The 25,518-nt window shown below is 38.6% G+C and overlaps 2 protein-coding genes across 2 annotated transcripts in view; one reads left to right on the forward strand and one right to left on the reverse strand.

Moving 5' to 3' along the window:
- Nucleotides 1–1,804: 1,804 nt before the first annotated feature.
- LOC115918492 (membrane-associated progesterone receptor component 1-like) lies at nucleotides 1,805–13,224 on the reverse strand. The gene is made up of 3 exons (XM_030980500.1): nucleotides 12,743–13,224; nucleotides 5,705–5,860; nucleotides 1,805–4,345 (listed from the first exon to the last, which is right to left on the reverse strand). Exons 1-3 carry the CDS (start codon nucleotides 13,014–13,016, stop codon nucleotides 4,254–4,256), a joined length of 522 nt encoding a protein of 173 aa, XP_030836360.1. The 5' UTR covers nucleotides 13,017–13,224; the 3' UTR covers nucleotides 1,805–4,253.
- Nucleotides 13,225–24,443: 11,219 nt separating this feature from the next.
- LOC115922359 overlaps nucleotides 24,444–25,518 on the forward strand; it is a 38,678-nt gene continuing 37,603 nt past the window's right edge. Inside the window, exons 1-2 of the mRNA XM_030981263.1 lie at nucleotides 24,444–24,630; nucleotides 25,026–25,205. Of these exons, the coding sequence (XP_030837123.1) occupies nucleotides 24,498–24,630; nucleotides 25,026–25,205 (313 nt within the window). The 5' untranslated portion in view covers nucleotides 24,444–24,497. The remainder of the gene's footprint in view (nucleotides 24,631–25,025; nucleotides 25,206–25,518) is intronic.

The raw sequence follows: 25,518 nt of genomic DNA on the forward strand, positions 1-25,518 counted from the left end.
CTTATCGTGCATGTATCATGTACTATACCTTCAAATCAGGCATGATGATTGAATAGCATAAATCAATCAAAGATACAAAATATTCTGTTTATTAAAAATATCCAAGACCTCTTCCTGAAAAGAGAAATGCTTTCAGACACCAAAATTGTTGGCCTCTGTTTTGTCATACTTTTGCATTTTCTCTGCTCTCTGTGGAGAAAACCATAAACAAGAACACAAAAGAGTACAAGGACAAACATCTCTTACAGCATTCTTTTCAACATTTTCAGTTGTTTTTCTACAAATATCAACGCAACTCAAGTGACTATCGAAAATTCATTCAGGGATACCCCATAGATTGACAATGTTGTTCTCATAAAGCCCTAAGAAGAGTTGTCAGAAGACCCATTGTACAATCTTGGAAAGGCCACTGATCTTGTGAACCTTCAGAAATCTTCTCAGAAAGCCTGCAAGAGCGATATTGTCGGTCTCATGGTCTACAGCCGACCCATTCAAGAATAACGTGCACTAATTTTTTCATTCATTTTATCTATAACACAAGAACACAACGATTGGCAAAAAGGGGTGCTCTATTGTACAGTAAATGCTGCAGAAGTGTAGCAGGCGTCTTTGCAGTGCACAGAGTTTGCGTGTTATGACAATATATTTGTGTACCTTAAAAAGCTTGCAGATGGCTTGCTGTAACGTTTGCATATTGATAATTGAATTCCAAAAAGATTATGTAAGGGTAAAATTGTGCTTCACATTTCTATAAATACAAGCATTATAGATGGGCGTATCCACTGGACCCCCCCCTGCCCCCACGGCAAATCTGGATCCACCAGTGAAGGAATTACTCATTGTTTTAATCTATAACATTATAACTATATTTCACAAAAACAGGAGGTAAAATAAAAAATCAAATTGGGTTAAATTTTCAGGACAAGAAATCACCTTTAAACCCAAACACCCTCTCCAACCCCCCCCCCCAAAAAAAAAAAGATAGAAAATAGTGTCTCAATATTGTAAAGCGCTTTGATATAAATGTCTTATAAAAAGCGCTATATAAGTAAAAGTTATTATTATTATTCTGTTACTATGAGACTGCCTGGATGGTTATACAGCTTTTGGAAGACCCATCTTAGTTTTCTCTGTTTACATATTATTCGTAAGTATCACTAATTTGATGAACAAAAATGTTTTGCAAGATACAATGTTTTGGAAAAATAGATGATTTATAAACCTTTAGGATATACCAGTAAAACAATATATATATCATTTATGAGAAGAAGAAAAAAGAAAAAGTACAAAATATAATTCAACATACTCTTTATCTCATCAAAAATAACGACAAAAAATTATCATTATACATGTAAAGGGGAATAAAAGTCAATGATAATTTGTGGTAGGGTGTCAAAGATGAGCTCACTTTTAAAAATAATTTCTATGAATAGACCAGTTCACGGTTAGCACATTACTGCAATGACCCCGAATATCCACAGATCTTCAAAACATGAAGAGGTCCCACTTTGTACATTTTGAAATAATCACTCCTACAGCGATGGAGGTGCTACATAAATAGCCTTTGTTTACCCTTTTCAAAGAATACTTCCACCTGTGTATCATGGAGTGCATAAATGAATAATGATTACATAACTTTCATGAGCACGTTTCCAGTATTTTGTCTCCGTGTATTTCACAATTTGTTCTGCAATGACCTGTATCTGCACATGCGCAGACTGCAACCGTGAACTGGCTTATTAACAAGAGAAAACAAGAATGAATATAATTCCCCAAAAATAAAGTGCTTTGAAAACAACAGGTGCCCAATATCCCAGAGCAAACTTTATTTACAAGCAATATGAATCAAGGACAACCATTATCAAACAGTTTTTTGAAATAGAAAATCCAGATATATATCAGCATAAAATATATCCATTCGTTCTTAAGTGCTCTTTTAAACAATTTCTAAGCAGAAAATATGTGTATCATATATTTTTTGTTTTGATTTGACCAGGGCTCTTATTGAACTTTCCAGAGTTAAAGCGCTCTCGAATTCAAAGCATACCAGTATTTGTCACTGACAGATCTTTGTAATTAAAGAAGAAAAACAGTCACAGATAGTCAGATACAAAATGAAATTTATGAACTTTTTATATCTTTTTCTTTACAATGTTAAAGCAAGTGAATCTGTTGCCTGGGCAACTAATCATAGGATTTACTTCCATTATTGGGAGATCTGTCAAACATTTTTCTTAGCACCCTAGTGAGAAAGAAAAAAATCCCTAAAAGGTAAGTATGAAGGCCTATTATATTTAAAATAGCAAGCTGGAAAACTAATCAATGTAGCATGTAATGTAATGCATGTAATTAATGGATTTATCAAAGAGCTCCTGGCTTTTCATATTAATTACATTAATAGAGCTTGGTTTTTACCCAAGTGCCTCACGTATGAATTAATGCTATCATTGTACTGGCAATGTGGAATGTTTTTTTTGCAACATTGCACAAAAAAGTCTTCAAAACGGGACAATATAAATGAAAAATCAATAGACTGATTTGAAGATCAACATCTGGCAGAAATGCTTTTGTGTGTGGGCAAAGTACCACAGCAAGTTCACCAACAATGATAGCCCGTACGGCAGAGAAAAACACATTCTATTCCACTTATTTATATTTATGTCTGGATTATGATTTTTATCCCATTATGTGAAAGCATTTAACTATCCACATAAAAAATGCTCATGAGAAATATGTGCACAAGCAGTATATTAATGAAGTGAAAATGTAAGGGTTGGTATTGATTAAATTTTTTTTTTAAATCTCGGTTTCACTTCCGGTTGAAAGCTGTATAGAGTTTGCATACATACACACTCAAAAGTAGCTAATTTATGAAAGATGCTTAGAGACATCGTAGATGTATTAGGCGCTACATAAATCTAGAACATTATCATCATCATTAATTTTACCTGAAGTAGGCAAACATTTCAGACGTCACGTAGAGTGCCTTCCAACAACTCATCTGTACTTGAACTCAACAGTATCAGCACCTGTTTCGTACAACACAAGATGATAGCCTCCAAACTACGGTTGGCAGTCAGTATGACCTCATCGCTGTGATCAATTCCTACCTCACCTTGAATCAGCTTTAACTGCTAGCTAATTGCCAGAAGGAAGAAATATACACCTTTAATGGAAGCATCCCTCTATCTATTTGCGTAGTAGTTTCGTAGTGCAATTCTGAATACTCATGGACTGCCATAGACCACAGGGCAGGGTTTCACAAATCAATCGTTGGCACAAATTTTCAGACATTCCATTGAAGCACCCGTTTTAACATCAACAACAATTTCAATAGAATGTTGCCAATTTTGGTATCACTGGTGGATTTGTGAGACACTGCTCAGGTCGTCTGTTAAGAACCAGAAGGCTGTTAACTATATTGGTTAAGAAGATTCAGTATGAATTCACTGTAAAAGTTCTACATCCATCTAAGAATGGCTGTGACCTACAATTAATTAGATTTGTCACATACCAAAGGTCGACTGTAGAGGGTAAGGAGGGCGTTTATACTCCAACCTGATTCTGTGACAATAGCCATAACAATTGGTCTTTTTTTACCCATCCAGAACAATATTTATCATCATTAGGTTTTGCCCGATATCTTGAATCACAGTCCTAAACAAAATATATCGAACTCATGAGCAAAGAATGCAAATATTTCTGAACAGTCGCGGCTCATTTTCTTTTGCATTAGCAAATATTACATGATACAAGAAATAACATAACATTAACTTAACTTTATTAAATTGGCAACGTGCTCAAATTCATGAATCTTAACTCTTCAATTTAATTTCATTTAAGTATTTCCACCTTCTTGTTGAAATGGTGTCACAGTAAAGCAATTATCAGCACTGCCAATTTAAAGAAGAGAGAGATAATCTATTTCTCCCTTTCAAAAAAATCCTGGTTTTAAATGGGTCAGAAAGAAAAAGGAAAGAAGTGATACTACAGTCTTGTGCATGGAGCCAACTGTGTAAGTAAATCTAAGAAATCTTTAAAACATCCAACGAATAAACAATTACTCAACATCCGCATCATTTGTGAATATCATCACATACACATGTATAGAAAGTGTCCCCAACGTACATAATTCATAACCCACGTTAATAATCATTGTGAGAATGGGGACGACATGAAACTTCGGCACTCTTGATTGAAGAAAATTGAGGAACAATGGCAGGTGCAAAACTTGAAGTCCGCAGAGGAGGATGTTAATTGTCCTTTTTGTCCGCTTCCTCCTCATCAGAATAGTCGGTGGGCTCCTCATTTGGCTTCAGGAGTTTCCCGATGTAGTCATACTTTTCTGTTTGAGGAACATCAAAATAGTAGAGTTAGAGCATACAAAGAAAAAGAAGAGAAAAGAGAAATAAAATGAAATCAAAATCACAATATTATAATGATGATAGAGGTGTTGAAAAATAATAAATTAATGAAGACAGGGATAGGGGAAAGAGAGGTAGAGTTAAGATACCAGGATCAACAAAGAAAATATAAATAATTGGTTAAATTAATTGGTAATATGGTTAAATTGAGAAATACAAACATAGCATAATTTGGGGAATGATTTGGAATAACTTTTAACTACTAACTAGCCATACAAAAAGACCTTTGATTGATTATAAAGTCAACATAATCATCATCAAGATATTTGTTCATTATATTTGCAAATACTTGGACAATTTGTTCAATCAAGCACGTGATTGTCAAGGTGCAAAGTTGGTGATTTGTATAATACCAGCAGGTCTACTTTTTGCAAAAAGTTGGCAAGTCTAATAGTCTATAGCCTTGCCTATACTGGAAACGTTGAAATTCAATCTGGATACATAGAAGTTTGTAAAACCATTATTCTAGAATTAGGTAGTTTAGACTCAAAGATCATGTGTTCAACTGAATGAATGAATACATGTTGACCTACACTTGAGATAGTAATTTAATATTTTCAAAGGTTTAATTAAATTTGTAAGTTCATCAACCTTAAGATTTCTATGAAGGTTTTTTTCCAAAGGATGGCAATCCTTAAAATGAAAACAGAATAATCGATCCCCAATTCCCTATTAAATGTAATTTTTGAAATTATGATCCCTATTTCATTTTGGGAATTGTGAGCCATTGGATAAAACAGCCTTTCAAAAATAATGGAACTTTTGCATACTTCAGAGTTATACAACAAATGTTTAGAATCATTTATTCTTTTCATTTTCAGAATTATAAGTAAAATCATGTTATGGAATTATGTTTCACCTGATTAATGAAATTTCATAAAAAATAACCGTTGGTAAAGTAAGAGCCCCCTGAGAAATCAGAAGCCTGCCATACTTGGTTAGAGATGGCCCTGGAGGACTTTAGGTGGTCAGTGGCACCTGGGCAACTGCTACATCACATCGAGAGTTCAGTGACACAAAGACGTAACTCCATATTTTGCCAAATGAGTATTTGATATCAAAATGTTCAGAAAAATGTGGGCTTTCCAGGAAACACAAAGACTTAACTCCACCCATCACCCCATTGAAGTCAATGGCTAGTGTAACATACACTTAACTCCTTAAGGCCCAAGTGCTCAGTAACTTTAAACCACTTTTTCTCAAAATGGCCAAAATGGAGTTATATCTTTGTGTCACTGACCCCTCGACATGTACTTTTTTTTATCTTTTCCGATATTTACCCATAAACTGCATTTCCCATTCTCTCACGCTGTCCATCTGTTCGGAGGTGAGGTCTGAAAGCTCATCAAACTCGTCTTTCAAAGTTTCCTTTTCCAGTGAGAATGTCGCTAACGCTCTTGATGCATCATGTCCAGCAAAAACACCATAAGGGCCCTCTGTGATTATAAAAAAGAGAAATCAGAAATTCTTAGAGTCAACATGATACATTTGTAATCTTTTGTCAGGTAATCTATGTATAAGTATGATGAGCTTTGACTCTCTCTCTACTGAAGTTATACAAATAGTAGCGGATTCAAAGGTTGGGTAGGGTGGGGAGGGGGTCCGGGGGGGGGGGGGGGGGGAACCAGATTTGGATCTGGCATACCTTAAGAACACAGTGAGCAAGGCATTTTATATAATTATATTGCCCCCTCTCCACCTAGGTGTTATATGGGTACCCAGTAGAATGCAAAACGTCATCGTGGGTTGATTAGCATACATGATATGCATGCTCATCAAAAGGCAACTAGCTGGAATGCTCCCCAAGGAGAGGAGAATGTGCACTGTTATGTGCAGAATAGTAATTGTAGTAATAATAATAATGTAAGTACTTTGGTCAGTTACCGGAAAATTGCTACATAATATAAGAAATAATATTATTATGAAAAAGAAAATGTGCCCTCTAATTTTGCCTCCCCAACCCCTGCAGCAAATTAAGACCCCAACAAAAAAGTGCATCTCGTTTGATCATTTGCTTGTCCCCCCCCCCCCCCCCCCGGCCCCACCCTCACCCTTGTGAAAAACATATATGTAAGTGGAAGCTAGAAAGTAAGACCAACAGCCTTTTCACACACAGCTAAAATTCATCGTATCTAGAGATGATTAGAATCACTCAACAGTTTTAAACATGTTTATAGACAAAATTTCCCAGTGTGAACATCGTTTATACGATGTTGGGATAGATACGAAGTCGCGTTCCATACGCCCCTAAAAGCAGGCTGCAGATACGAAGTTCGTATCTAGAGAGCTTGACATTTTGTGTGTGAAAGGAAATTCGTGTTTAAACGTGTTTAAACTGGATGGAGCGTGCGCTTTGATTGACATGACATGACCTTCAATGCGCAATGGCACTACTGCGCATTTTACGAGCAGAAGTTAATCACGAAACTATTAACGATCGCAACGAAATTTCTGTGTGTGAAAGGCTCGTGATTAGTTTAAACACGTTCGAAACACGTTTATACTAGTCATGTTTATAGAATTTTAGCTGTGTGTGAAAAGGCTGCAATTCAGGCCAACAGGCCTCATACACTGTATACATGTACATGTATATTAGGATACATGCCTTTGGCAACAGGCCTTTGGAAACAGGTTGTTTCATGTTGTTAAGCCACGTAGAGAGATTGGTGTTGTAAATGTACATGTATAAAACCAAGAAGGTTAAACCCCCCCCCCCCCCAAAAAAAAAAATAAATAAATAAATAAATAAAAGATGGGAGACTGCAAAGGTACCAAGGAACCCTAGTTGTATTTCTTTTAGGGTATGTTTATGCTCAACTTTTTCTGGCCAGAATCAGGCATCTGTTACGCGTTTAGTTTAAAACATGGTTGCGTCCTTTTCTCACTTTTGTAGAATCACTCACAAAAAGGTGCGTTTACGATCGGCGATTCTGGGGAAGCATAAATGCACAATCATTGGTAAACGCGTTTAAATGGGGTCAACGCACTGACCTCTAGTGGGTCTACGTAGCATGCGCAGTGCAGGTTTGCGAATCCAGCTGCAAGGCCACCCAGCGAGAATTGTCTGGAGGAGCCAGAGAAGTGAGCATAAACAGTACACCGTGGAACTGCGATTACAATGAGCGTTTACGATGAGCGTTTCAAATCGGTCATTCTGCCTTCAAAATTGAGCTTAAACGCACCCTTAGAATACACTCAGATGAAACTCTGAAATTTAAGATGGAAATAAAGACTGATTAGAGATTCTAAAACTACAACTTCAAGGCTTCACGCTAACAACCTGCCTAACACAGTTATAAATGATTTCAGATAATGAAATACTGTAGGCAGTTCGAGTCTAAAGGTCATGTCTAAGGACCTGTGAAATTGAAACTAAAAAGAAGCAACAATTGTCGAGACACAGTGCTTTGAATGACAAAGCACATGTATTCCATTTTCAACATGATTATCAGGTTGAGTCCCTGGAATAATGCATAAATCACTGGACTATATAAAGTACACGTCTCCTTACTCCTGTGTCAACAATCAGCACAGACTGCAAACTGGAAGGTACAAAAATCAGCCCATACATATTTACTCTTGAAGGCTACCCTAGTAGAGTATTCAAGATAAGCATGCCACATGATTATGTATACATAATGAGGGCTGAGCTATAAGAAAAATAGATTCCGTGCATTTGTAGTATACTGTATTTCAGAAGTGTCTTGGTATTTAAAAATATATATGTTTATGTATTCTTTCATCAAAAAGTTAGCTTGAAATAAAGTTGGCATGCAACCTATGATTTTTAAAAAGGCGGATTGTATAATAAATAAATTAGGAATTCACTTCTCAAAGTCAAGAACAATGTGCATGTAGGTCTGTCTAACATGTACAGCACATCATCTCATCACCTGCTGAACAATCAAACTTTTAGCCGAAGCAAATGAAAAGATCATTAGTTTTCATTACCATCTTTCCAAATATCAAACAGACCACTATTTCTAAAAAGTTTTTACTGAGTTTGGTATGTTTCCTCTGTATAGAAGTGAACCGTCTGTGGAAATCTAACTTTACATTAAAAAAAAAAAAAAAACAGCATGTACCTTTAAGCCGTTGAGGATAATGCCAATGAATTCTCTGGCTGGAGTTTATGAGAAATGTATGTTATAGAATAAAAACATCGTCAAAGGGTTAAGTTGATACATACTGTACATGTAGATTAGAATAGGCTATTTTCAAAATTTAATCAAATTTAATGCACAAATCTTTGTAAGTGCCTCGTTATAAATTATTTCATACACCTGTTACAAATAATTGTACTGTACATCAATAGCTGGAATGAGAATTGCATATGTACATTAAATGTTGTTAGGTAGGACAAGAAATAAAGTTTGGCCTACTTAGCAACAATTAATATATAGTCTGGTCTGGTAAGGTCTATTGCCTTTAAACCTGTACAGTATTGTAAAAAATTAACCAGCATACGTCTAGGCAAAAATAGGATGGTCTAAAAAAAGTAGTTCAAGGCAAAAGTACTATACACTGTACATTCTTAGCTTCTGCTACATAATCAATCTAAAGGTCTGTTTTCATTAGTCTTCTGGAGTTAAAAAAAAATTGCCTGTTGATTCTGGACTGGGGAGGTTAACCTGACTACAACTACACTGTACATGTAGCACAAACTACACAACTGAACTGTGCAGATAAGAGACAATTAGTGGACTATTTCCCCATTGTGCTTGGGGACTTTAGCCAAGTTATCATGCCAATCAAATTAAGGTTTAAAATAGGCCACTATTTGACCAATTAGTGCCTAATTCGCCAAGGAAGGTGTCCTCGGATTATGGTATGCTCTAAAGTTCTAGGTAATTCCCTGACCAAGCCAATTTGCTTGGCTCAGGCTAATGTAGACCATTTCAAGCTGATTTGTCTCATACATGTATCTTACAATCTCAAGACTCAAGCTTGAGCTCATGTGAGCTAATGAAAACAAGCCAACCCTGTATACAGCTCATAACGTCCTTGTGATTTTTTTCTTTTTATAGACAACAATGCAATTATTGCGGTTAGTGAATACTGAATGGCATTCATCATGTATGTGCAGATCCCCTCTAAACATTGATCCAGGGATGCATGGCTTCAAGGACTGCATTAGAAAGGGCTTCTAACGGTAAACACTAACATTTGACAAAAAACATATTTCCTCCAAACCTTTATTTTTTTTAAATTATGGGACTTTGTAGTTATAACCTTCACCATAAGGACTAAATTATTCATACCCCTTGTTAATTTGATGCTTTTTGTGTTTTTTCATAAGTCAAGAACTTGATGTACATTTTGGGGACATTTATGATTAGTAGCGCAATGTTACCTAAACATAAGTGCAAACCACTTCAAGTCTTCGAGGATTTTATACTTTCATAATTTGTGCCATATTGTGAGAAACATGATTCTTTTATAAGTGCAATGTAACAGTAAATCATATGGAACATGGTTTGGTTTTCTGACGCACCTAAGCCTACATGTACATGCAGATTATTTTGGATTATACTGGATTAGTTTAAATTAACATCAACTTTACATGAACATGGATATGTACATGTACATTTCAGGCCTGTACAAAGTTACAAACTACACAACTATTGATGTAAGGTACTGTCTGTAAGTACATGTACGGTTCATTGCACATTACATTTATCACAGACAAAGCTGTCTGTCCTTTGTGCTATTGTGCCGCTGATAAATGGAATTTTTTACACTCCTTACTGACTGCAATATCAAGTGACCTACATGTACAATTGCATGAATATAAATGGTACAACTTTAACATTTCCCCCCAAATACGGTATATACTTCAGGCCAACAATACAAAGCTTGAGTTATGATTTACAACAATAATCTGATACATGCTTTTAAATACATGTTGATGTTGTTACTTTCTGCTCCTGCAACTGACAAAGAGCAGACCATTTCCTATTTTGGAGACAGTCTCTCATTTGATTTGGGATATCAATTTCCTTTATTTACATTTGCTCATTTTGTTGCATTATCCCATTGCTTGGCACAAAATAAAATATTAGCAGATATCTAGTATCTACCAATATTTCTTAACAGCTTTTGTTAAAGATAAACTCCAGTACTGGTAAAAAAAAAAAAAAATTCTCACAGAATCAAACGAAACTTACACTATATGTTCAAGATTACAAATAAATGACATGTGCCAAACAATTTTGGAAGAAAATGTATACTGGCTGAGTAATGAGCATAGAAAGACAAGGAAATCAAGGTAGTACTAGCCCCGACACCATGTGTGTTGTCCCATATATAGCTTTTTATGTGAGTGCTTGTTACTTTACCAAGACTCGGTCAAATTTATTATGATTTTGATGACTCCAGAACCTTGCAGTGCACACCAATACTTACATGCTACATGATCAACTGTTTCTGATCCTTTCCACACCTTTTCTTTCACAATGCAATCGCATTACCAGTACTAAAGTTTATCTTTAAGATTCCCACATAATACTAATTGCAATGGTCTCCTGTACTCAAAGAGGCTAAAATTTGGCTGGGAAAAAAATAATATTCCACTTTTATATAGCGCTTAATACAAATGTCTCTAACAAAGAGCTTTACAGATATACTGCCATTTAGTTGCCATTTGTTGGTGTTGTTTTTAGTTTTGTAAGAAAGCAAGCAAACATCAAGAAGCTTGAGATGGTTCCACAGCGCTATATGTCCGCTTCATCTTCAATGACTACCGCAGTCCTGACAAGCAGTGTAGAAGCCATACTGAACCAGCTCAAGTGGCCAACATTACAAAAATGCAAGGCACTGTCACATGCTAAGGTGGTGATGATCTATCATATCACCAACTCGCTGATAGACATCTCACACACTTTCCTCACTCCATCTAGATCTGCATCCCTGGCTGTATAGATCTAGAGGGCATTCCAAGAAATTCATAGTTCCTTTTCCCTGAAAGCTAGTCTACTAGAGGAGCATCTTCCAAGATGCAGTAAGCCCCGGAGTCGGACTCTTCTGAGCTCTGGAACTCCCTCTCTCAGAAGAGTGTTAGGCCTACCGTTATTGTTAATTGTGTCTTGTCTGTGACGTCTACAAACATAAGCTTTCAATGAGTTTCATTATTGTACTGAATGAAAAGTAAATAAAGTAGTCTAACTCTAAGTATGAAGGGGTGACCAAAGTTCGCGGATATTTTTCTTTTCTTGCATATTTCAAAAAATCCAGATCAACATATATCATGTTCCATACGTCATAAGATTCGTAATTTATCATATAATCAGATTATATAACATTCCAAGGCTTTATTTACTTCAAATCAATGATAAGACGAGAATATCGGAAGCCTTACCACTACCGACGTCCGTCAAAAAGTGTGACCTAAGTTCGCGCATGATATTTACTGCCCTCTTGTGATGGGCTTTATATATGTAAACATTCCAAAAAGTTACGTAGTTTCAATCAGAAGCCGAACTTTATATTGAAACTTTGAAAAATATAATAATTTCTCTCTATCATTGAAATATTGCCCGATAAAAATACCCTTGTTAAATTTTGCAAATAAAAGACAATATTTTTCAATGTTTATGTGTTAATGTCAATGTAGTCCCTATCTGCATGTCATTTGTTTGTTTGAAAAAATTATCATGTGTCTCCATTTTATATGTCAGCCATACACGAGTTCTCGCTCTTTTCTCCCTTTGTCTCTCCTCTTTCCCCTTTTAAATTTGTATTCTTACGAACCATAGATTCATTGAAATTCACAAACACAGATACGGTGGAAGCAGGCGCGCAGGTTCCGTTTTTCGCGTAAGAAATTGGAATTTTATCATTATTTTTCGGAGTCGATCCCTCTAATAAACTGATTTTCATGTAAAAAAAAACACAATTTGTTATGATAAAAAGCGTGAAAAAGCTAGCTTATTCACATTTTTATGCCGCATTTTGACCTTTGGAGTTGTCGACGGTGCTCAAAGATTTCGTTGTCTCAGTCCCACACAGGCATCGCGTATCGTTCTCCTGTTATAAGCGCTTTTAGTGTTAGTACGCGAACTTTGGTCACGCGCGAACTTTGGTCACACCACCATATGTGTACAGTGTGATGACCTCTCCTGTCTCAGGACTTAAATCTAAATTTTAAAGTTGAACCAACTCAACCACTGAAGTGAGCTGAACCAGTGAGTGACCAGTCAACATGCATCTTGATCTTCAATTAAGTTCAACTGAACAAGTTAGATTTCAAGATTGATCAGTGTTATTGTTAAGTACATTTAAATTATTTCATATAGATTCTAGGTCTATTTCACACAAACCTGGGCCATAAAACTTTCTTCCTCTCGAGACATCAAAAACTTTTCCATTCACAGCAACCAAGATGCGTCCTTCGTTTTTAATACCATCATATTCGGTCAGTTCTGATACCTGGAAATCTTTCCTCTTCATCTTCGGCAGACGAGGCGGCTGTGGAGGCTCCGGTGGTGTTCTGTTGCCTCTGACGATTTTATAAAGCAAATAACCACATACCGACAAGAGACCAAGGTTGATTGGATTTAGAAATAGTTCACGCATCAGCTCTTCAAGCGCCATGATTAGTCCTTTATTTGTAGATTTTTTGCTAATAATTGCTAAATCTATGAAACTGATGCTACCTGTCTTGACCAATCTGCATGCTTTAACATGTAAATTCCCATATAGACTTTGCGTGCAAATGTTTCGCACATAAAACGGCGTCTGCTAGTCAGTTTACAACACGTATATAACGTACCGGTACGTACGTGGCCTGCGCTACGGAGATCGTACGATTTGCATTGGTCTTTATGCGATAACGTTACAGCGCGCGCGGGACAATTTGATAAGATTTTTTTTCCAGCTGTACCTCGAGGATGTAGTGGGTGTAATCCATAGAGATATATATAGATAATGGTGTAATCATAAACCTCATTGTATTAGGTTCATGATTAAAAGCATTTTTGGCGGATCCACTGTCCTATTTTGGAATTTTATATCTGTTGGTCCTCTGTTGGTGTATTATGGAGTTCAAATTTCTGATAAGTTGCAGCTCCTCGGTCCCCTCCCATCATTACACCATGAACCTATATAGGACAGTGGATCCGCCAAAAATGCTTTGAAAACACTATGGCTTACATCTCTTTCTGATTGCATTTTGTTTTCATTTGCTCTAAATAATCAGTTGCGGGTCGCTCGACATGTGCTTACGAAGCCCGTTCTGTGAAACTGAATGAAAGAAAGAGAATAGAATCAGAGAAGAAGATATATGGAGAGACATAGGAGAGAGAGAGAGAGAGAGAGTGTGTGTCGGAGAGAGAGAGAGAAAAAAAAAAACTGTGTGAGATTGTTTTGAGTCAAACCAACCGGGTTTCAGTTAAGCTTACAATCAGAATTTAAAGACTTGGGTGCCCCTTAACCAGGCGCGGATCCAGGATTTTCCAATAGGGGGGGGGGGGGGGGGGGGGGGGCCGGAAATTTGAAAATTGCGCAGACCGTTTTTCAACTCAACATACCAAAACTGACAAGGTCATATTAGAAGCACCATATGTAATTTTTTAAAACTTTTTCATCGGGGGGGGGGGGGGGGGGGAAGGCTGAAGCCTCTCGCCCGAAAAAGTAATATTCTGGTTTCACAATTCGGCTAATGAGCGAAGCGAGCGAGCAAAAATTTGAGGATAATATGTATTTTGTGAAAGTGTTATTTATTAGCAAAATATACGAGAAAAGACAGGCGCGGATCCAGGATTTTCCAATAGGGGGGGCCGGAAATTTGAAAATTGTGCAGACCGTTTTTCAACTCAACATACCAATACTGACAAGGTCATATTAGAAGCTCCATACCGGTATTTTTTTTTGACATTTTCATCGGGGGGGGGGGGGGGGGAGGCTGCAGCCTCTTGCCCGAAAAAGTAATTTTCTGGTTTCACAATTCGGCTAGTGAGCGAAGCGAGCGAGCAAAAATTTGAGGATAATATGTATTTTGTGAAAGTGTTATTTATCACCAAAATATACGAGAAAAAATATAACAAATTCATATTCGGGCAGCTCGCTGTTACCCCCCCCCCCCCCCCCCCAATTACGCGCGAAGCGCAGAAGATTTAATGTTTCATGAAATTATTAGAGAAAGAAGAGGATTCGTTGTACCATTCTCGACTCCTAATCCTTGTCTGACTTTAGTTCCTCTCCCCCCCCCCCTGCTCTCCCCCCGCGCGAAGCGCAGAAGTTTTGACCTTTCATTAATTGATATTAGAGAAAGAAGACGATTTGTTGTACCATTCTCGACCCTTATTCCTTGTCTGAATTCAGTTTTCCCCCTCCCGCGCGAAGCGCTGAAGCATTGACCTTTCATAGTTTAATGAAATTATTAGAGAAAGAAGATAATTCGTTGTTCCATTCTCGACCCTCAATCCTTCTCTGAATTCAGATTCCCCCCGCCAGCGCAAAGCGCAGAAGCTTAACGTTTCATTAAATTATTAGAGAAAGAAGACAATTCGTTGTACCGTTCTCGATTCTTAATCATTGTCTGAATTCAGTTTCCATACCCCCTCCCGCGCGAAGCGCGGAAGCTTTGATGTGTCATTAAATCATTAGAGAAAGAGTACCGTTCTCGACTCTTAATCCTTGTCTGAATTGAGTAACCCCCCCCCCTCTCTCTCTCTCGCGCGAAGCGCGGATGCTTTGACGTTTCATTAAATTATTAGAGAAAGAAGATAATTCGTTGTACCGTTCTCGATTTTTAATCATTGTCTGAATTTAGTTTCCCCCCTCCGCGCGAAGCGCAGAAGCTTAACGTTTCATTAAATTATTAGAGAAAGAAGACGATTCGTTGTACCGTTCTCGATTCTTAATCATTGTCTGAATTCAATTTCCATACCCCCTCCCGCGCGAAGCGCGGAAGCTTTGACGTTTCATTAAATCATTAGAGAAAGAGTACCGTTCTCGACTCTTAATCCTTGTCTGAATTGTTTGACGTTTCATTAAATTATTAGAGAAAGAAGACGATTCGTTGTACCGTTCTCGATTCTTAATCATTGTCTGTATTCAGTTTCCATACCCCCTCCAGCGCGAAGCGCGGAAGCTTTGACGTTTCGTTAAATCATTAGAGAAAGAGTACCGTTCTCGACTCTTAATCCTTGTCTGAATTGAGTTCCCCCCCCCCTGTCTCGCGCGAAGCGCAGAAGCTTTGACGTTTCATTAAATTATTAGAGAAAGAAGACGATTCGTTAATCTGTTCTCGGTTCTTAATCATTGTCTGAATTCAGTTTCCCCCCTCCGCGCAAAACGCGGAAGCTTTGACGTTTCATTGAATTATTAGAGAAAGAAGATGATTTGTTGTTCCATTCTCGACTCTTATTCCTTGTCTGAATTCAGTTTTCCCCCTCCCGCGCGAAGCGCGAAAGCTTTTACCTTTCATAGTTTAATGAAATTATTAGAGAAAGAAGATAATTCGTTGTTCCATTCTCGACCCTCAATCTTTCTCTAAATTCAGATTACCCCCTCCGGCGCAAAGCGCAGAAGCTTAATGTTTCATTAAATTATTAGAGAAAGAAGACGATTCGTTGTACCGTTCTCGATTCTTAATCATTGTCTGAATTCAGTTTCTATACCCCCTCCCGCGCGAAGCGCGGAAGCTTTGACGTTTCATTAAATTATTAGAGAAAGAAGACGATTCGTTGTACCGTACTCGGTTGTTAATCATTGCCTGCATTCAGTTTCCCCCCTCCGCGCGAAGCGCGGAAGCTTTGACGTTTCATTGAATTATTAGAGAAAGAAGATGATTCGTTGTTCCATTCTCGACTCTAAATCCTTGTCTGAATTCAGTTTTTCTCCTCCCGCGCGTAGAGCGTAAGCTTCTGACGCTTCATTAAATTATGAGAGAAAGAAGATGATTCGTTGTCCCATTCTCGATTCTTAATCCTTGTTTGAATTCATTTTCAACCTTCCGCGCGAGGCGCGGAAGCTTTGACCTTTCATAGTTTAATGAAATTATTAGAGAAAGAAGATAATTCGTTGTTCCATTCGTTGGTCCTCTTACAGCCCCTACCGCCCCTAGCTACGCATGCTTTAAAGGGAAAATAAAACAATCATGATTGTGATAGCATAAATGAAAGGGGAAAAAAAGATCTATTTAAACACCAACAATGAAATAATCGCGACCGGTAGCGTCATATCTTAGTTTTGTGTTATCGGGCGAGGGCCGGGGCGTGGCGACCAAGCGAGATTTTGCAATGTAGAATGCTGAAATTATGCATTCTAGAAATCCTTTAGTCCAATATGTACGTTCTTTCCGCTACATGTATATTTCTTTCTAGCTATATATCTAAATTTCCGGGGGGACGTGTCCCTCTATCGGGCCCAAGATCGCCGCCGCTGTCCATTATCACTACCAACATGAGTTCAAATATAAGCACAAGCGAGTTGGTATGAGCTGAATCCAAATGAAGGGCCAAATAAGAGTTGTGAAGCGGCCCAACCGTTAATTTAAAATTTGACTGTTTAGTATATAGCTTCTATTTGAAAGACATCCAAAATATTGTGCCCTTTTCAATTTTTTTCAAAAAGCAGGGGCTGTTTGTAACGTTTAACTTTGAATCCGTGGCTCGAGATTTTATGTGGCCGGCCCCTCTATTCAATAACGTTTCCCAAGCCTTCTGGAATGACCCCAAATCTCCCGATTACAGTTTTTCCCTTATTCGTCGTTACTGTCACTTAGCGCCATTTCCTTGTCTTTCCCCCTTTCTCACCCGACTTTTCTCTTCCCCTTCCCACCCCCCCCCCCCGCCAACCCACTCATTGTTATCTAGGGTACGCATGTATGTTCCCTCTCTTAGTTTGAAAGCACCCCTTTATCTTCGGTGTGTATAGTCATTGCGGGCCGGATTTGTGTGTATTACGGGCCGGACTTTGTTGCGTGAAAAGTAACCCTTTATCGGAAATTTTGGGAACACAAAATCGGTCCCTCCGACCCCGGAGTGGGAGTGGGAGTGAGGTGGGGGGGGGGGGGGTAGGGGGGTATCTTCTTCTTTTTTTTCTTTCTCTCTCTCTCTTTCTCTTCTTTCTTTTCTCTTCTCCTTTCTTTTCTCTTCTCCTTTTTTCTTCTCTTCTCCTTTCTTTTTTTTCCTCTTTTTTTTTTGGCGCCGCCAATAGGGGGGGCCGCGGCCGTTTCGGCCCCCCCCCCCTGGATCCGCCACTGAAAGATATAACAAATTCATATTCGGGCAGCTCGCTGTTCCCCTCCCCCTCACCCCCCCCTCCCATTACGCGTGAAGCGCGGAAGTTTTGACCTTTCATTGATTGATATTAGAGAAAGAACCCTATTGTTGTACCATTCTCGACTCTTATTCCTTGTCTGAATTCAGTTTTCCCCCTCCCGCGCGAAGCATTGACATTTCATAGTTAAATGAAATTATTAGAGAAAGAAGATAATTTGGTGTTCCATTCTCGACCCTCAACCCTTCTCTGAATTCAGATTTCCCCCTCCAGCGCAAAGCGCAGAAGCTTAACGTTTCTTTAAATTATTAGAGAAAGAAGACGATTCGTTGTACCGTTCTCGATTCTTAATCATTGTCTGAATTCAGTTTCCATACCCCCTCCCGCGCGAAGCGCGGAAGCTTTGACGTTTCATTAAATCATTAGAGAAAGAGTACCGTTCTCGACTCTTAATCCTTGTCTGAATTGAGTCCCCCCCCCCCCCCAATTACGCGCGAAGCGCGGAATTTTTGACCTTTCATTGATTGATATTAGAGAAAGAAGACGATTTGTTGTACCATTCTCGACTCTTATTCCTTGTCTGAATTCAGTTTTTCCCCTCCCGTGCGAAGCATTGACCTTTCATAGTTAAATGAAATTATTAGAGAAAGAAGATAATTTGTTGTTCCATTCTCGACCCTCAATCCTTCTCTGAATTCAGATTCCCCCACCAGCGCAAAGCGCAGAAGCTTAACGTTTCATTAAATTATTAGAGAAAGAAGACGATTCGTTATACCGTTCTCGATTCTTAATCATTGTCTGAATTCAGTTTCCATACCCCCTCCCGCGCGAAGAGCGGAAGCTTTGATGTTTCATTAAATCATTAGAGAAAGAGTACCGTTCTCGACTCTTAATCCTTGTCTGAATTTAGTTCCCCCACCCTTGTCTTGTCTGAATTGAGTCCCCCCCCCCCCCCATTACGTGCGAAGCGCGGACGTTTTGACCTTTCATTGATTGATATTAGAGAAAGAAGACGATTTGTTGTATCATTCTCGACTCTTATTCCTTGTCTGAATTCAGTTTTCCCCCTCCCGCGCGAAGCATTGACCTTTCATAGTTAAATGAAATTATTAGAGAAAGAAGATAATTTGTTGTTCCATTCTCGACCCTCAATCCTTCTCTGAATTCAGATTCCCCCCACCAGCGCAAAGCGCAGAAGCTTAACGTTTCATTAAATTATTAGAGAAAGAAGACGATTCGTTGTACCGTTCTCGATTCTTAATCATTGTCTGAATTCAGTTTCCATACCCCCTCCTGCGCGAAGCGCGGAAGCTTTGATGTTTCATTAAATCATTAGAGAAAGAGTACCGTTCTCGACTCTTAATCCTTGTCTGAATTGAGTTTCTCCCCCCCCCCCCCCCATTACGCGCGAAGCGCGGAGGTTTTGACCTTTCATTGATTGATATTAGAGGAAGAAGACGATTTGTTGTACCATTCTCGACTCTTATTCCTTGTCTGAATTCAGTTTTCCCCCTCCCGCGCGAAGCATTGACCTTTCATAGTTAAATGAAATTATTAGAGAAAGATGATAATTTGTTGTTCCATTCTCGACCCTCAATCCTTCTCTGAATTCAGATTCCCCCCTCCAGCGCAAAGTGCAGAAGCTTAACGTTTCATTAAATTATTAGAGAAAGAAGACGATTCGTTGTACCGTTCTCGTTTCTTAATCATTGTCTGAATTCGGTTTCCATACCCCTCCCGCGTGAAGCGCGGAAGCTTTGACGTTTCATTAAATCATTAGAGAAAGAGTACCGTTCTCGACTCTATAATCCTTGTCTGAATTGAGTCCCCCCCCCCTCTCCCGCGCGAAGCGCGGAAGCTTTGACATTTCATTAAATTATTAGAGAAAGAAGACGATTCGTTGTACCGTTCTCGGTTGTTAATCATTGTCTGAATTCAGTTTTCCCCCTTCCGCGCGAAGCGCGGAAGCTTTGACGTTTCATTGAATTATTAGGAAAGAAGATGATTCGTTGTTCCATTTTCGACTCTAAATCCTTGTCTGAATTCAGTTTTCCTCCTCCCGCACGTAGCGGGTAAGCTTCTGACGCTTCATTAAATTATGAGAGAAAGAAGATAATTTGTTGTTCCATTCTCGACCCTCAATCCTTCTCTGAATTCAGATTCCCCCCACCAGCGCAAAGCGCAGAAGCTTAACGTTTCATTAAATTATTAGAGAAAGAAGGTGATTCGTTGTCCCATTCTCGATTCCTAATCCTTGTTCGAATTCATTTTCCCCCTTCCGCGCGAGGCGCGGAAGCTTTGACCTTTCATAGTTTAATGAAATTATTAGAGAAAGAAAATAATTCGTTGTTCCATTCCCGACTCTTAATCCTTCTCTGGATTCAGTTTCCCCCTCCAGCGCAAAGCGTAGAAGCTTAATGTTTCATTAAATTATTAGAGAAATAAGATGTTTTGTTGTACCGTTTTAGACTTGTCAAAAATGTTTCTTTGTCTGCTCCTTTTCTCGTCCTATGTCCTCTTACTGCCCCTACCGCCCCTAGCTACGCATGCTTTAAATGGAAAATGAAACAAACATGATTGTGATAGCATACAATTAGGTCAGTAGAAATGAAAGGGGAAAAAAGATCTATTTATACACCAACCATGAAATAATCGCGACCGGGAGCGTCATATCTTAGTTTTGTGTTATCGGGCGAGGGCCGGGGCGTAGCGACCAAGCGAGATTTTGCAATGTAGAATGCTGAAATTATGCATTCTAGAAATCCTTTAGTCCAATATGTACGTTCTTTCCGCTACATGTATATTTTTTTCTAGCTATATATCTAAATTTCCGGGGGGACTTGTCCCTCTATCGGGCCCAGGATCGCCGCCGCTGTCCATTATCACTACCAACATGAGTTCAAATATAAGCACAAGCGAGTTGGTATGAGCTGAATCCCTTTCTCACCCGACTTTTTTTCCCCTTCCCACCCCCCCCCCCCCACCCACTCAGTGTTAACTAGGGTACGCGCATGTATGTTCCCTCTCTTAGTTTGAAAGCACCCCTTTATCTTCGGTGTGTAAAGTCAGTGCGGGCCGGATTTGTGTGTATTACGGGCCGGACTTTGTTGCGTGAAAAGTAACCCTTTATCGGAAATTTTGGGAACACAAAATCGGTCCCTCCGACCCCGGAGTGGGAGTGAGGTTGGGGGGGGGGGGGTATCTTCTCCTTTTTTCTTTCTCTCTCTCTTCTTTCTTTTCTCTTCTCTTTTCTTTCTCTTCTCCTTTCTTTTCTCTTCTCCTTTTTTTTTCTCTTCTCCTTTCTTTTTTTTCCTCTTTTTTTTTTGCGCCGCCAATAGGGGGGGGGGGGGGGGGGGCCGCGGCCGTTTCGGCCCCCCTGGATCCGCCACTGCCTTAACGTACCCTTCCCATGCTCTGGATATCAAGAGAGAGCATTTTGCTTCATTCAAAATTTAATTATTCGACTGAAGTGCCCTAATCATTTTCGAAGTGGAAACCGGATGGAAAAATAGTCCCCGGTAATTCCTTCTTTTTTTGAGCCACCTTTCCCTCAAAACTTACAACTTTTCATGTTATGTCGGTGTCTCCAACCATGGAGATTGTCCATCGCCCCTGACGGACCCCCGTTGTGGGTCATTTCAATCATTCTTGAAAACTTTGAATTTGTCATACTTATCGTTTACATATCTGGCAGTATTATATTAAAGCACTTTGTTCTTATCATGCGTGACTAGAGCACAGCGACCGGACAAGATTTCCCTATTCTGAATTTATGGAAAATTTCCACTGCGTATAATTATGATTGAAAGCTCAAACAGTATAGATAGCGGCGCACTCATCATTTATTTACAATGCATTTATATTGGAATTTACGGAGGACCTCCTTCCCTCTGGATCCCTCCATGATCCCTACTCTTGTATTCACTACACGTACTTTCGAGCTCATTGTTGCACACGGCACAGTAAAAACTTTCAACCAATCACAGCGCACATATAACACGCTGGTTTTCGTGACCGCTTGCGCTCGCGATGATTACGTATACCCTAAATCTAAAACGTAGATATCTTTATTAGTTTTTTATGCGGTTCAGAAATATTTCCGAAATTACATTGCGGAGTTTTACACATGTCAATGACCCCTCCAGGCCATTCTAGGCGGTGCCTGAAATATTTCAAGGGAGGAGCATCCACCACCGCCCTTGAATTGTAATACGTATCGGGAGATTCCATTGTGTAGCACTTGTAAAGCAGAGGAGAATCTCGGCCTTTGTAATACCTTCACAATATTGTAAGGTGCATCCGTTTGAGACATAATGAAACTTAATGTATTTTAAAGCACTTCAGAAACTAACTAAATACTGTGTTGCAGCCTTTACTCATTATTCATTATAAATATATATATTTCTTTTACATTTTGAACATTTCGGGGGTGGGGGTGGGAGGGGGGAACTATCCCTAATTAAACAAAAAATCACAGGAGAGGGGACTCTTCCCCTGTTGATATGCCTACCGGGCCCTGTCCCTTAAACAGTAGGTAAACAGCACGCCCAGTCAGAGTTTTTACAAACTATTTATAAGGCTTTGTCCAGTTAGGTGCTGTTTTTTTTTTTTTTTCGTCTGTAAGCCCTAAAGGCTTAGTACCAAATTAAGTGTATGTAATTTCTGGCTGGAAGATTCTGGCCTGTGAATGCTATGGCTACCGGGCATTGCCCCTTATATAAACTGTAGGTGAACGGCACAACCTAGTCAGGATTTCTAAACAAGTGGACGCCCAGTCAACATTTTTATAATGAGTTGCAAGGCTTTGTGAAGAGAGGACTGGTAAAGGATTTTTTTTTTGTTTTTGTTTTTTTTTTTTTTTTTGGGGGGGGGGGTCCAATAGATGTGGTCTCATTTTGGGCTGGCTGATTTGTATTTCGCAGGCAGGTTGGTAAAGTTATATAGGCCTACTGCTAAAGTGGGTCTGCATGTGATATCGAAATTCCTGTTCCGAATGACGGTCCAATATCCGCCCTTGTATAAATGTCGTATCCATTAAGATGGTACCAGTATATTGAAAGAAAAGCCAGCGTTACTCGCAGAGTGTCTAAGGGGGGGGGGGGGGGGGGGGGTTCCCTGTCACTGTAAGCAGTCAGTTTCAATCAACCTACCTTCTCCCGTTTGTAAATTTGTGGATACGGAGGTCCATTTCAATCGAATCGAAGTCAGTGGAACGGAACGACTTTTTTGTGGAAGTTATGGGGTCATTGCAAGTTGTCACGAAGACAGTGACACCAAGAGAAATGTTATCTTTGTTTGACTGACTTCGATCCTTTAACAAAGAATCCTTCAACCGCATTGTTATATAGTGATCTATTGTTTATAGTTCTTTATCTAAAAATAGTCTGGTCCAATTTACCCGACACTATTTTTGTGGTGAAAAACCTGCAGCAAATCTACGAAAGTTCGCGAGGTCTTCTGCTTTTGTTTCACGAAAGTTCGTGTATCGCGACTTGTTTGACTGCTTTCCTCTCACAACGAATCCTTCAACCGTATATAGCATTGTCATGGTGATCTATTCTCCACCATTCTTCATCACCACTGTTCTACACTCTCTTTGAAAGAAAGGACAATGACGTTCTTCCGACCCGGTCCCACGTAGAACGTAGCCAACACTGACGAAAACTACAAATAACACATCTAATCAAAGATACTGTTTAGAATCGTTATTGCTAATCAACGCAAACTATGACAAATATTTGAAAATGACATAACTATATCACTTCGTAAATATTTTTCTCTAGACGATGTCAGTCAGGGAGGATAATATTTTTCCTCAAATTTCTCTCAGATGAAACACACTTAAAGTAATGACAAAACCAGTTATGTATACGCTACCAGAGACTTATTTCTCTTTCAACATTGCAAAATATAATATTTTTCAAAAACCATATTGATTTTGAAAGAAGATGGATTTTTTGTTTAAGGGCAATCATTCCACCACCTCCATATTTTATCCCTGATCTGTCCGGTCTTTCATAAATCGGTCGTGTTTTACTTTTAAATATGGTGTTGGCCTTTTTATTATATGAACATTGTAATTATTTGCAGTTACCGTTCTTGGAAACGTGGGACCAGGGCTTCAAAGACGTGACCCCAAAATCTTTGAGTATCAAGGGATGTTATTAGCAAATAACATGAGCTCAACGAAGCAAACCAAAACAGAAAGAAACCTCCAATCAGTGAAGAGGATTCCAGTGCTCATCAGCTGCATCGGAATCTCATTTTATTATCTTGCATTCCTCATCGAGTCGCTTCTTCGTCAGGTATCACTGCTCTAGTTGCACCGCAATCGGCTTCATTTCCACACAAAACTGCTTCAAATTTCCCGCCGAACCTCAAGGTTGGTTCCTATTTTGTAGATGTTTATTTTGGCGGTCATCATTCACCAGATCTTTCATCAGACAGACATCGACATATCATGAAATAGCATTCAGGACATCTGATCGGTAAGAAGACATTTTTGTTAAAGCCATCTTCTGAATTTCGAATCAAGTAAACATGCACGTTCATAATTATATTCTATAATGAACATAAAGTACAAATCTGTGTCACATTGCAAATACACTTGCAAAATTTTACGAGTAATTCATTTAATAAATGATGTAGTGATGTGTTTTTTTACAAGCTCCTATATCTTCATACAGTACATCAACTTCTTAGCTGTGATCATAGACTTTATAAATCGATTTCATTATGTTCATTTTGAGGTCTCTATAGAAAGAATGAAAGTGTCTCTCCTATATACCAAAAGCCTATGATTAACTTTGTACTCTCTTTTTAAATTCTATATCAGAAACAAAAGAGAACATGGCTACCATAGTCATTGCCATGGTGATGCTTGGAATAGTGAAACAAGTGGATTCTATTCCCGTTGACCAGTTTGTCTCACCTGTCATAACAGATGGACAAGACAGATTCCTTTCTGGCAGTGGATTTTCAGGTGTGTTATCTTCTTAATAATTATTACACTATAAACGTGTTATCATGATTTATGTTATTATGTATACATTCACTAATTTGTGTAATACAGAAAAAATATAGCTGAAATACATTGTAATTTTGTTTGTGAATCTTTATCATAATCATTTCAATAGAATAATCTTGCCTGTCCCATTTCTCTGTATTATATTGTTGTGAGTTGTGTTAGGTGTTAGTGCTTTACAATTAAAATATAGACATGTATATCCAAGGTATACGATTGGTGTGATATGATTGGGTCAGTGAAAGTACATTTATATGTTATTTATAATTACATGTTCAATATTTATGAAATTAAATACATCTTAGAACAAAAATTACCAATAAAATATTGAAAAATGATTATTCATCATTCAGGTTCCACTCAAGTGCAGAAGGTGCTACAAAATCTAGTTCAGTATGCAGATAAATCAAGCAGAAACAACATGGAGAAGATACAGGAGCATCCCGACAACCCAATAACAAATGACAGATTGTCCAGAAGAAAGAGAAGTCACGAAGAAGAGACACAAAAGACACTGGATCAGTTGCAAACGGGTATGTCTAGTTTTTCAATCTTTATTCAACCTAGTTTGAGGAGTTTCATGTGGGATGTACTGTCCTCTGAAACCTGACAAAAATACAGATGTGATGGTAGTTTCTACGATGGAAAATTCTGTGCATTTTATGTTTTATCTATCATTTATTTTCATCAAAATAAGAAAATTCCTTGAAATGGCCATTGAAAAATGATTATTTGAATATAACTTCCATGAATCAGTGGTCACATCAAGAGACTTCCATCTTTTGATAAAAGAAACAACGGAAAAGTGCGTTGGTCGGGATGCATTGCATAAGAGTCGGTATAATT

This window comes from Strongylocentrotus purpuratus, unplaced genomic scaffold (genome assembly GCF_000002235.5).
Source record: "Strongylocentrotus purpuratus isolate Spur 01 unplaced genomic scaffold, Spur_5.0 spur5_scaffold_11, whole genome shotgun sequence".
NCBI classification, from domain to species: domain Eukaryota; kingdom Metazoa; phylum Echinodermata; class Echinoidea; order Camarodonta; family Strongylocentrotidae; genus Strongylocentrotus; species Strongylocentrotus purpuratus.